The following is a 12,449-nucleotide window of genomic DNA, read 5'->3' as shown; positions in this document are numbered from 1 at the left end:
TCAAATCTATGAATTTTTGTTTTAAACATCAGAATTTAAATGCCAGTTCATGTGCTTATTTTTATCTGGTTTGAGCTTCTGCTTTAGATTTAGTATGTACAAAGCCCAAAATGTTTTAGCCCTAGGAAAATAATGTAGTTTTTTATATTGATATTTTCAATTGCTTTCTTCAATTTCCCTCCAAAACACACGCTGCCTTTCAGGAGAAGTTCTGGAGGAAGAGCAAGTGGGTACCTAAAGGAGCTCAGGGACTCTGAGCCCCGTTTCCAGTCAAAAGCCAGCCAGAGGTGTCCAGTGTCCCCTGCTTTCCAATGGTGCCAAAGAGGATGCCTGTCTCGAGGCTCCATGGGGCTGCCTCCAGAGGAGATGAGTGCCTGGGACGAGGCTGAGCTGCTGGCTGAGCTGGCCACACCTCAACTGGGCACTGAATCAGCTGAGCTGCTGGCTGAGCTGGCCAGACCTGAACTGGCCCCTGAATCAGCTGAGCTGGCCAGACCTGAACTGGCCACTTAGTGATGCAGTCAGCCCCTCTCAGTGCCTTTGGAGAAGTTTGATGCTTTAGTCCAGGCTTGAGTGCTTGTAAAGTTTTTGTCCTTCAGCCATGGAGTGAATGTGCTATTGAGGATGGCTGACTTCAGTAAGGATCGAGAATTAGCTAGTCCTTCTGAAAATTCCACTTTTCCTAGGCCTATTTGTAAAACTGCATTGCTTTCGTCCCAAACTATCCAAAGAATGGGAGATCATTAACTGCTCTGTATTGTTGGTTTCAGCAATGTCCAAATGAATTTCTGGAATCCAGTATGCTGATTTATTGTCTGTATTCTGAAAGAGGCATTGTTTCTTCTCCCTGGTGCTTATATGGCAAAATTGCAAAAAAAAAAAAAAAAAAAAAAAAAAAAAAAGGCAATTTTGGGGGGAGGGAAGGTAGTATGGTGTGTTGAGCAGCCAAAAAAGGGATTTCCGCTCTCTGCAGGTTTGTTGGCACAGGGAAAGTGAGCGGGATTTTAAAACATGATAACTAACATGTTTTAATTACCACGTTTTAAAAATTACAGTTTAGCACCAACTGTACGTGAAGACAATAATTAAATCTGCTAATTAACACTTGCATAACATGCTGGAATTTTGTGCTGAAAGTCACCATGTTCTTTTTTGTGAGAGTAATGTAAAGTGCTGATTTAGGAGGGAGGAGCTGAAGGTCAGGAGAAAGGATGACTGGTCCAAGTTCTGACATGCAGCTCGGAGGAAGCCCTAGAGAAAACAAATCATATTTAGCCCTTGTTTTCCCAAGGGTCTCTCTTGTCTACTGAGTGTGAGTGTGAGCAAGGGGCTGTTGCAACCCAATGTTCTTTGGCTTGATTTTCTCAGACCACGTGGTCGTCGAAACTTCTCTCCGGGTCAACAACAAAAACATAATCCGGGCCAATTTCACCATCTATGATTGCAAAAGGATTGGAAGCATTTACCCGAAGAGAGCGTAAGTGACCCCAGCGTGCAGGCAGCAGAGCCCCCCGGCAGGTGGTGGCAGGGCGTGGGTGGCACTGGGGTGACAATGGCGGGGCAGCACAAAGCTGGGCCAGGGTGCTCCTGTGTGGGGCTGATGGGGGAGCTCAGCTCCTGAGAGTTGGCAGCTGGGGGCTGGGCAGGATTTGGCAGCATCGTGGGAGATGTGGTGCCAGAGGAGGGTCCTCAAGCCATCTGGACATGCTGGGTTTCTTTTAAACATAAATAATATTTTTATATGAAGCTTTTTCTGTTAACCCTTCAGCAGCAGAGGTGGCCTCCCCAGCAATCCGTGGGGCACTGGGGAAGGGAGGGTCATGCTCTCTTGCTCCTTCCAGCCCTGGGTGGGAGCAGTCACACACCCCCATCAGCTTGAGGGGGGCTCTAGTGGCACACACAAAACTCATCCACCTCTCAGGAGCATGACATCAGGACCTGACCACCAGCACTCCCATGTCTGTGTAAACAGCAGGGAGAGTCCTAGTCAGGTCCAGCATGCCGGGCTCCTCAGAGACAGATGAGGGGAAAGAGCATTTTTTGGGGGAAAAACCTTTTTTGCTAAGCAGGGGAAGGTGGCTCTCAGTCTGCTGTGGCCTGAGGCCAGGCAGGGGTGCCTGGGGGTGATGGGCTCTGGCCACATTCCATGCCAGCTCCCAGGGAGAGCAGAGGGAAATCCAGCACCTGCTGTGGGTTTTTCTAGGCACCATTAAAGGCTGAACAGTGTGACGATGGGTTGCAGGGCTGAGGTGTGGCCCCTCTGAGCAACCTGTACTCTGCTTTCCTCACCTTGCCTTTGCCATTGCAGGTGCACCAGCTGCCTCTCAGCCAGGTGGAAGTGCCACTGGTGCCCCTCCACCTACAGCTGTGTCTCCAACCACTCCCAGTGTGAGGATGCTCTGCGGATGGAGGTGAGAGTGCTCAGAGCTGCTGGGGCTCCGAGCCTCCTGCAGCAGTGCCCAGTGGGGTGGTAGGCACCGTGCCCTGCCGTGCTGAGGCGTGCCTGGGAGGAGGCTGGCTCAGGGATTCAGGGATTCAGCTGTCCTGGTGCCTCCTGTGGGCTCCAGCTCTTGGCTTTCCATGATTTCTCATACCTGGAGCAATGCTGCCCTTTCTCCACATCCTGGGCCACCTGGGTTTGGGTGCAAGAAGAAACAGCCATACTCCACCATTTCCTTAGCTCTGACTCCAGGTTGCTTGATGTTAATAATGTGCTGGGGCACCACTGGGGTGCTCACCCAGAGGACAAAATCACCCCTTTCCAAACTGCAGCTTTAATACCCAGAGGCTCAGTGTTCCTACTACTGAACTTTAATTTGAAGTTAATTTAAATAAAATGGGCCTTTTAGCAGTCAATCTGCTCTAGATCCAAGCCAAGCTTTTACACTGTAAACTGAATATCCCTTTTGCACCTCTGCTCTTAGCTCAGGTCTCTAGTGTTCCTCATGCTCATCACTGAGAGGAGTTTGGCCCCGTGTCAGATGTCCCACCCTCATTCTCAGGCTGAGCCCAGGGCCAGCCCTGGCATCCACTCTCCTCCAGTGGGGAGGAGTGCAGGGCATGGGGGTGGAGCTGAAGCCACCACTTACATCTCCAGATCCTGTAAATCCCCGGGAAATGGGGATGGAAAGGTCCCTGCCAGGTGGCAGCTCCCAGCAGCGCGGGGCAGTGTTGGGGTCAGCTCTGCCTGTGCATACCCAGGTGTTTTGGGGAAGCACCCTCCTCTTTGTCCACTTCACAGGTTTCAGTGTCTGGCGTTTTCTGTCTGTCTGGATGGGTGCTGGGAAGTTGAAAACCATCCTGACGGTTGTTCCTGTTGGGTCTGTCTGTGCCAGAGCCTGGGGAGCCCTGCAGGGGTCTGGCACACACTGGCTGTTGGGGAGGGGGTGCTCATGCTGTGTGTGCTGCTGGCACTGCTGTGCTGCTCGTGCCAGGGACTTGAGGCTGCCAGTTTCAGCAGTGACACTGGGTGACACCAGGGCTGTGTGGTCACCTGGGGGCTGCCCTGGGTTAGTCCGCAATTAGCAAAGGACTAACTTCTTGGATCTCCTGCTCCAGAGGTTCAGTTGGGCTGGCTGCTGACCTGCTTGGGCATGTTTGTTTTCTCTCTGTGCCTCCTGCTGATCTCGTGAGCAGGAGAGGTGCTCTGTAGCCCTGGAAACACGGTGCTTTCATCGTGCAGTTGGAGCTTTGGTAAACAAACCATGGCTGGTGCGGCTGCACCTGCGCATGGCTCTGCAGGGAGAGCTGCATCCTAGCAGCTCCATCCGCAGCACCCGGGACATTCTGCCCGTTCCCTCTGATCCAGATGTGACGGATATAGGCAGCTGGCAGCTCTATTTCTGGTGGCTGCTGAACAGCAGGAGAAGGGGCTGCAGGATGACAAGTCAATCAGTCCTCTAAAGTGTATTTCTCTGGGAAGCTGTGCCAGCTCTGGTGACATGCAAGGACTCATCAGGCAGGGGAGCTTTTGCTTGAAATTGTAGCTGGGCTGGTTCTATTTTAACTCTTCTTATTTCCTTGGAAGAGACTTGGGACTGAAATCTCTCTCCAGTTGTTTGCCTTGCTGTTTTTCTTCCCTTATCACGTTAATCTCTATTATTTAATCTCCTTGTTTAAGCAGCACCAACTATGCTTGGTTAGAGTGTCCTGACAGAACTGAAATATTTTTTCCACAGTCAAACAGGCACTTCCAGGTAGTTCTCTGACCCCTATATAGGTATGGGGAGGTCAGGAGAGAAATCTCCCCCTCACTGCTTGCCCGGTCTCAGGGATGTGTCTGCTCAGGCATCCCAGCACTGGGAGGGCAGGCTCAGCCTCTCCTTGGAGCAACAGCAGCACTGGCATCAGTGGAGCCACAGCAGGATAACCTTTAATGCAAGCGAGAGGAAATCTTGCCTGCTGCAAATGGTTCTGCATAATGGACCAAGTATTTTGTTGTCTTTTACCCCAATGGCTCCACTGTCACAGGCATTACTCTGGATGTACCCTGGGGCCATGCACAATCTGGCTTCATGTTTGCTGTAGTTTCACAGTGTGATTTACGTCTCATGAGAGAACAGAACGGGTTTGTCACATAGACTGGAATTCTGAGTCAGCTCCAGTGTCTGAGACATCAATTTAGAGCAAGAACAAAAGTAAGGAGACAGATGACCTTTTAAAATAATTTTTCAGCTTCATTTAAGCCTTTCAGTGCAGCTGCCCTCCTACTGCAGCCCCCTCACTGAAGGCCCTGCAGCTCCTCACACCCTCTGTGCATGCACTGGGCAGGATGGAGACCCTGCAGCACAGGCTCTGCAGGTGCTGGCAGCGTGAGCAATGCAATGGGTGCAACACGGCTCACAGGGGCTGGGAGAGGGTCACACTGGTAGGTCTGCCATTGGAGGGGGCAGTGCCTCCTTTCAGAGTTATTCTGGCCCTGTCACGGCCAGAGTGGCAGCTGAGGTGCAGGTACACGTCACTGTGCACCTGGCAGTCCCCATTTCCCAGTGAAATTAATCTTGTCAAGGACCTTTCAAGGTTCCTTTCCCTTGTTGCTGAGGATGCTCAGCATGCACCCAGCTAACCCCTTTTTTCCTTATTTTTGTACCTAGCAGAAGAAAATGGACTGTCCTCAAATAGTACCTGCTACTTTGGAGCCGATGCCCACGGGTGTATCTCGGAACATCGTGATCTCACTGGCCAATGCAACTTTCTCTGAGGTAAATGAGTTCCTGAAGGCATTGGAAAGTTTGGACAGGTGTTTGGGGGAAACAAAACTCCCTGTTTCCTTGTGGGTGTTTGCTCCACCACCACAGAGCATGCTGGTGCCAGCTCTCCCAACCCCACATCCAGCCTGGCCCCAGTGCCCGCGCTGAGGAACAACAGGCACAGCTCTGAGGGGCAGACAGGGAGCCCTGTCTGAGCCACAGTGTTTGAGTACAGCATGGAAGCATTGTTTAACTTCAGATTGTCCCTGCAGAGCTCATTTGGTGTGAAAATGTCCTTCAGGTCATCACTGTAAAGCTTGTTTGATGTGAAAAAGTATTTTTTGTGAAATTTTCTGACATGCTAATTCTAACAGCAAAAAGCAGGAGTGGACAGCAAGTGGTGCCTTTGGAGATGTGCTGCATGCCAGAAAGAGCCAGAGGAATTTGGGGCAAAGAGGCTGAGCACTGGGAAAGTGCTTGAGTAAGCTCTGGTGCTTGTAGAAAGCTGCCCTGAGTAATTCTGGCTCAGACCAACAGGGCTCATGGGGCCAGGTTTGCCTTGCCCCTGCTGATGATTCCAGCATCCTGGGCAGCCAAGTGGCTCCTTGTTCTTCAGGAGAGGAGAATTTTGGAAGTGGCAGTGGAGCTGTTCTGGTGTGCTGGAGGCCGTGGAGGCACCACTCCCACCACACCTCCTTGCCCTCGGCACAGGGGCAGAGCAGACCCTCGTGCCTGAATGGGGTGGCCTTTTCCTGCACAGCTCCAGCCTCCAGGAAGGAGGCTGTGACCTCTGCAGTCAGCAAAACAGGGTGAGAAATCCTTCTTCCTGTCTGGATGCTGGAGGTGGCGAGGAGGAAGCAATAGTGCATGGAACCCACAGGAAATGGAGTCAGCAGGAAAGGGGCAGCAGGAGAGGCTCTGGCAGTCTGGCTTCCTTCCATCACCTTCTGCCCATTGTCCCAGGGTGCTGGGGAGGATTTCTCCTTTCCTCTCTGGAGGAGCCCATGAGTGCTGCAGGAGCTGAGAACCTCAGAGGCATGTGCCCCAACCCCTTTGCTGCAGCAGGGGCACTGCATGGGCCACTGCAGGGCTGTGGGCAGCCTGCAGAGCCAGAGCTGCTTGGGTGCAGGTGATGCACTGGCCAAGATTCTGCCTGTGTGTTTGCTGAACCAGCAGCTGCCTGCCAGGAGCCTGGTGCTTCCTTCCACGTCTTTTATCAGATCTGCCAGTTTTCAAAGGACAGTTAGACCTCAGTAGTGGTGGAGCATCAACTGCTTGGAGATAGGATTTTTTTCCTGCAGAATGCGGGCACAGCAATAATTTGGGGCAGGATATCATCCTTGTGTTATCAGGAAAACAGCACAGAAGTCTGTCTTTGAACGTGTTCTCGGCTGGGTCCTTGTTTGAATTAGAGATTTGCTCAGTGTAGTTGTTGGGAGGAGGAAGGTGACTTTGAGCCCACATCACTGATTGGTTTGGACAAGGTGGCCTGGGACAATGCTGGCTCTCAGTCTGTGCTGCAGTTCCACACACTCTGCCCAGAGGAGCTGCTGGGGTTACAGGAGCCCAGCCAGGCACAGCTGGTCTGTGCGTGCTGTGGGCCAGGCACAGCTCCTGGTGTGCACCTTTAGTGTCGGGTGTGATCTCCTTTTGACTTGGGCAGAGTTCAGGTGCCAGTGGCAGAATCAAGGTGGGACATGGACCCTGCTGATCGATGGACAGACAGAGAAATGCACAAAATGCTGCTGCAGCCATTCTGCCCTTGTGTTCCCTCTCCTAGGAGACAGCTCTGGAGTGCCATTTTGGGACAGATGGGACATTTGAAGCCCGGTGGGTGAACTCCTCTGCCGTGGAGTGTGTACATGTGCTGGTGAGTGGAGGGGGGAGGCTGCCAGCCGTGCTTCCCCCAGGCTGAGGATCAGGGTCTCACCCCGAACCTCCCACCCGGCAGTGGGACACCCTTTGCTCTCTTCCCTCTGTCTCTCACTGCTGCATTCGCCCCTCTGGGCTCTCTGCACGTGCTGGTGCTGGCAGGGCACACGCATGTCCCCGGTGCTGTGTTCCCAGCTCCGTGGGGATCTGCACTGCCTTTGGCCCCTGCTGCCCTGGGGCTTGGGAAAGAGCTGCTTGTTTACCTTTCTAAAGGAAGAGTTTAGTTCAGACAAAAAATTTGGCCACCTTTCAGGACTGCGGTTTTTGTAGCTTTTATTTTGAGCAAGGAATTGGCTTAAGGAAATGCTGTGATGCTCACTGGAAAGCAGTGTGTGGTTGTTGGAGGGCAAACTGCACCTGCAACTGCAACCTGGGCTTTGACCAGTAGGAACATTGCAAGTGGAAGCTGGAGAAGAGCTCTTTCCCATCACGTCACCTGTATCACAGCCCCACACTGAGAATGTGCAGACAGTCCAGGCTGCTTGCTTTCCTGTCCATTTCTGCTAAAAATAGCAGCAACCCAGGGCTCTGTGCTCACCGTGATATGCACTGTGTCCTGGTGCCCTTTACTGGGGCTTCAGCAAAGTGATTAAAACAAAACAGCTGTCCCACTTCTTCTGCTAAGGATAAGACCCTTGTGTCTGGAGGAGCAGTGGTCAAAGAAGCTTCACAAGAAAGGTCAATCCGTGGGGTGTGTGTGTGTGTATGTAACCTCCTATTTTACTAAATTTCATAAGTTTTTGTTTGTTTTTTGTGTGCAGCTCCACACATCAGAGAAAAGCCATCGCTTCCCAGTGAACCTCCAGCTGAAGGACAAACCAGACAGATTTATCGACAGTCCGGAAATGATGACAGGTCTGAGTTGAAAATATTTTATGCTTCTCTCATCTGGGTGGCTTGACTGACTCTCAAACCTGGGCAGAGTTTATGGCTGCAGGAGAGAGAGAGCACAGCTCCAGTGGGCACAGCACAATTCCTTCTCTCAGCCACATGCAAAAAACATATTTACCCAGAGTCACCCCATGAACGTGAGCCCAGACTGGCACCCACACGTCCCTGTTACAGCCAGCCAAAGTCAAGCCCTGCCCAGAAGTGCAGCTCAGGTCTCACCTGCCAGCCGTGCATGGCTCAGGTTACCTGGTGCTCTCAGTCACAGCCGGGATGTGGGCTAGAGAGGAATTCCTCCCAGGGAGAGAAGGGATGGGGCAGGGCTCTTCCCGCAGCTCTCACAGGAGCATGGCATTGGGGTTCATGCTGTGAAAATTGAGTCCTTCTTTTTGCTTCCTCTGCTGAGAAGGAATAAAATGTGTAAGCACATTTCACCCCTGGCCTGTTCCCTGTCTCTGCGAGGAATGGCTGGATTCCCAAAAAAGCCCTTGCTACATCAGCAAAGTGAGGAAGGCAGGCAGTCAGACTCGAAATGAGTCAGACAGACATGGTAGCCAGGCAGGACGAGCCCGGGGTGGCCACGGAGCCGGGCTGGCACAGCAGCTGCCACACTCAGCATGGCCAGAGGTTTGGGGGTGCCCCTTGGCAGGGGCTGGCTGGAGCAGCATTCCCGAGCTCCTCTGCCCCTCAACGGTGTCAGCAGCTGTGGCAGAAGGGGCTGGTTTATCTGAGGTGCAGAGGAGGAGGAGAGCCCAAAGAGAGCTTTCCTTTGGAGGACAACTGTGGCAGGGAGAAATTCACGGGCACCAACAACCAGTGACCAGGACAGAAAGCTTTCCCCTTGATAAACCCCTGTGAATGGAAGAGGATTATATTGCAATGTGAAAATACCTGGAAATACCAACATGGGCAGGCATGAGATCTGGTTTCTCTGCAGAAAGAAGAGGGCATAATTTTGCAATACAGTGGTAACCCTGAGGAGCGGGGTGGGACATGGGGTTTTGGCTGTGTAGAAGACTCAGTTCTCTGTGTGGGTGGTGCTGGGAGCAGGAACCACAGCAGAAAAAGCGTGGTGGAATTCCCCTCCTGCATGGAGAAGGAGCTCGTTTACATAGGCCATGTTTGCATCCTTTGGAATTGGCCAGAATATTTGGAGTTCCCACGGGACTGTTATGCTGCTCTGGCTCCTCCTCGCTTTGCTCTGGCTGGTGTGAGTCACATTAGAGAGACTGCCTTGCATCAGAGATCTGCTAGACAAACGCGGGCATCTTTTAAAATGTCTTTAATGAAATTACTGATGTTATTGTTTATTATTTCAATGCTTATTAGCTTTAATTGTGCATTCTGTTTTGATAGTCCATTGAAGGAATACAAGCTCTGCTATTGGTTGGAAAACCACCCAGTGTAATCCCCTGGGCGGACTGCAGATGACATAGAATAAGCTTTTTTTTGTGGAGAATAGGAGAGACCCTCAGTACCAGTGGTGTTTTGTTAGCATGGCACAGGCAGAGTGTTGGTGCTGATGAAGTTTCATTAGCACAGCACAGCAGAGCGTTGAGGCTGAGGGACTCATTAGTTGCTCAGGAAGTGCCTTAAGATGCTCCTGTGAGCAGAAGTGCCAAATGTGTCTGTTTCTGTGTTTTATGTGCTCCTGCAAAGTCTCCTGTGGGGAAAAGGGTGTGAAAGCCATATTTCCTGTGCATTTCTCACTGTTACCTCCATGGATACCCACACTTCAGTGGCAGAAGTCTTGAGGCTGGAGAGGAAATGTAACCCAGGGCACCAGCTAATGGAGATGTGAAGGCAGTATAAGAAAAACATATGGAAGTTGAGCTGAGCAGAAGTCAATGAAAGGGGTCTGTGGTCACAGGGGGAAGGAAAGAACTGTAAACACTGTACAAAGCACAAACTACCCCATTTTTTTGTCAGTGTGGAAGCAATGTGATTGCTTTCCTGGCAGGATGGAGCCAACTTTGCCAAGCAGCTTCCCATGTGGATGCTGAGAGTTGGAAACACGTAGCATTAATTGACAAAAGGTTCCAAGTTTGGGTGTTGCTTGTTTTTCAAGGGGGAGAAAAAGGAAAATAATGTGCTAAATTATATTGTAGTGTGAACAAGCGCCCAGGCCGTGTGGGAAATCTGCAGGATGGTAGCCAAGTGCTGCCTCGTCTCTCTGTGCGCGCAGTCCGCTGGATTCAGATTTTGCTGGGATTAATGCAGCGGGCAGGTGGTGGGAGCGGGGGGGCCGCGTGTGTTGGGTTGCCTTGGGCTAAGCAAAGCTGCGAGAGCCTCGGGCCTGGAGCTGACGCTGTCTGCTGTCTCTGTGCTCAGTGGAGGTGTACAACTGCGCGACCGGCAGTGCCGACTGCTCCCAGTGCCTGGGGAGGGAGGACCTGGGCCACCGCTGCCTCTGGAGCGAGAGCAGCTCCAGCTGCAGGCTGCAAACCGAGCCCCCACAGGTCTCTGAAGCCTGCCCGCCGCCTGAGATCCGCAAGGTAAGGCCCTCCTGCAGCACCGAGGGTGCTCGCGGCGTGAGGCGGGCGTGCTGCCAGGGCCTGGGCACGGGAATGGCTGCACTGTGCTGCCTGGAGCAGAGGAGATCTGCACATTGTCCCTGGCACAGGATGGGGTCAGCACCAGCGCTGAGTTATTCACTGACTGTCTGTGCTGTCAGGTCACCTGGTGCCAAGGACATCTTGCTAGTGACAGGATCCAGGCTTCGTCATGTTAGAGGGAAAAGCAACAGCAGCACAATCATGGCCAGTCCTGTCCTCTCACAGCGCTGGGATGTTGTCATGACCAGTACCCTGTCCCCTCACAGCGCTGGGGGCAGCAGCTGTCAGGTGAAACCAGTGGTATAGGAGTGGGTTCAAAGCTGGTCTGAGGAAGGAAGCATGTTTCTTCCCAGATGTGGTTGCAGCTGAAGTGATCCTTGACTAAACCCAGTAGAGAAGTGTGATGGTTTCTCCTCTGCCAAGCCAGAGCAAGGAGACTCTGGTGTTGGGTGCATGGGGCAAGCAGGAGTGTGAGGAGTGATCTGCTTCACAGGGCTCAGGTGGTGCTTGGGCACCGGGACTGGCTCAGGGATGAAGGCCAGAAGCTCCTGGTTCTCCCCTGACCTGGTCTAGGGGGAGGTGTCCCTGCCAATGGCATGAATTGTAGATGATCTTTGAGGTCTCTTCCAACCCAAACCATCCTGGGATCCTGCGCTGCTCTGACCTTGTGCCCTGCCCTTGGTGTGCAGATCGAGCCGCTGCGTGGGCCCCTGGAGGGGGGCACGCTGCTGACCATCCGCGGGAGGAACCTGGGCCGGCGCTTCAGCGACGTCGCGGGCGCCGTGCGGGTGGGCGGCGTGCGCTGCGCCCCGCTGCCACACAGATACGTCGTCTCTGAGACGTGAGCTGGGGAGCTGGGAGGAGGGACCGCCACCCCCGCATGTCCCTGGCTCAGCCTGTCCCTCCTGTCCCTGCGGCCAGGCAGAGGCCGGCTGCCATTCTCCTCATCCATCCGCAGAGTCGTGTGCCAGACCGGAGAGGCTGCGGAGGCGTTTTCGGACGTGGTCACGGTCAACGTGAGCCGGGAAGGGAGGTCCAGGGAACGGTACTCCTACGTGGTGAGTCTCCTGAGTGTTCCTGTGGTGATCCTGTGCCCCTTAAAGTGGGTGTGCAGCTCCCCACGCCTTCCCCAGCTGGCTGAGAAACAGGATCTACAACATGTTGGGGTCCCTAAGGAGCTGCTGAGGTGTGACCTCACCTGTGGTTACCTGTGTGGGGTGTGGCAGGACCACAGCAGGATTCTGGCAGCACAGCCATGCTCCCAGACTCAGCTCCTGCAGGGGTCTGTCTCATTCCAGCTCTATTGATAACTCTCCTGCTATAAAAAGGAACTCAGTTTTCTTCTACCTCTTTTGCTGAAGTGTTGTTACAACCTGTGAGATTTTTTGAGACTTGTGAAGTCTCTTTGTGCTGTGTAAGTTACATTCCATAAACTCACATTGTTTAGAACTGATATTTTTGCTGCAGAGATTGTATTAGTTTTTGCATGAAATAATGTGTAGGGATTAGACTGAAGCTAACCCCATGTCATTGTGCAATGAAAAGCCCTTTATAACTTTGTGCTGTGCTGTTTCACAAAGATAGCTTTCATCTCTGTAAACCTGGAGAGAAATCCACGTATTTTTTCTCTTCCCTACATGAACCTTCTTCTTGGACAGCATTCATGGACAGCCATGCTGGGTGGGTGCTGAGGACAGTTTGGAGCCTTTGTGCCTCCACTGTGGCTTCAGCTGGGGCAGGGCAGTCTGTGCTGCAAGTTGCTGGCCTGGAGGAGACTTGGAGCCCCAGAAAACACTTTGATTCCTGGTGGCCATTGTGAGGAATTTGGGGCAGATCATGGAGTGTGATTCTCCCACCCTGAAGCCAAGGACAGATTGGGTGTTAG

At 52.6% G+C, this 12,449-nt stretch overlaps 1 protein-coding gene across 2 annotated transcripts in view; it reads left to right on the top strand.

The window, feature by feature from the left end:
• PLXND1 (plexin D1) overlaps positions 1 to 12,449 on the top strand; it is a 69,123-nt gene that overhangs the window by 24,413 nt on the left and 32,261 nt on the right. The window contains exons 7-14 of one of the 2 annotated variants that reach the window (XM_064433181.1): positions 1,369 to 1,477; positions 2,309 to 2,411; positions 5,097 to 5,201; positions 6,970 to 7,059; positions 7,883 to 7,976; positions 10,341 to 10,504; positions 11,254 to 11,405; positions 11,523 to 11,622. In XM_064433181.1, the coding sequence (XP_064289251.1) occupies positions 1,369 to 1,477; positions 2,309 to 2,411; positions 5,097 to 5,201; positions 6,970 to 7,059; positions 7,883 to 7,976; positions 10,341 to 10,504; positions 11,254 to 11,405; positions 11,523 to 11,622 (917 nt within the window). Of the gene's footprint in view, positions 1 to 1,368; positions 1,478 to 2,308; positions 2,412 to 5,093; positions 5,202 to 6,969; positions 7,060 to 7,882; positions 7,977 to 10,340; positions 10,505 to 11,253; positions 11,406 to 11,522; positions 11,623 to 12,449 lie in introns of both variants that reach the window. The other variant, XM_064433180.1, reaches the window with a different exon arrangement.

This window comes from Passer domesticus, chromosome 9 (genome assembly GCF_036417665.1).
Source record: "Passer domesticus isolate bPasDom1 chromosome 9, bPasDom1.hap1, whole genome shotgun sequence".
Classification (NCBI taxonomy): domain Eukaryota; kingdom Metazoa; phylum Chordata; class Aves; order Passeriformes; family Passeridae; genus Passer; species Passer domesticus.
The sequence above is the reverse complement of the archived record's forward strand: the minus strand, read 5'-3'. Positions and strand labels throughout refer to the sequence as shown.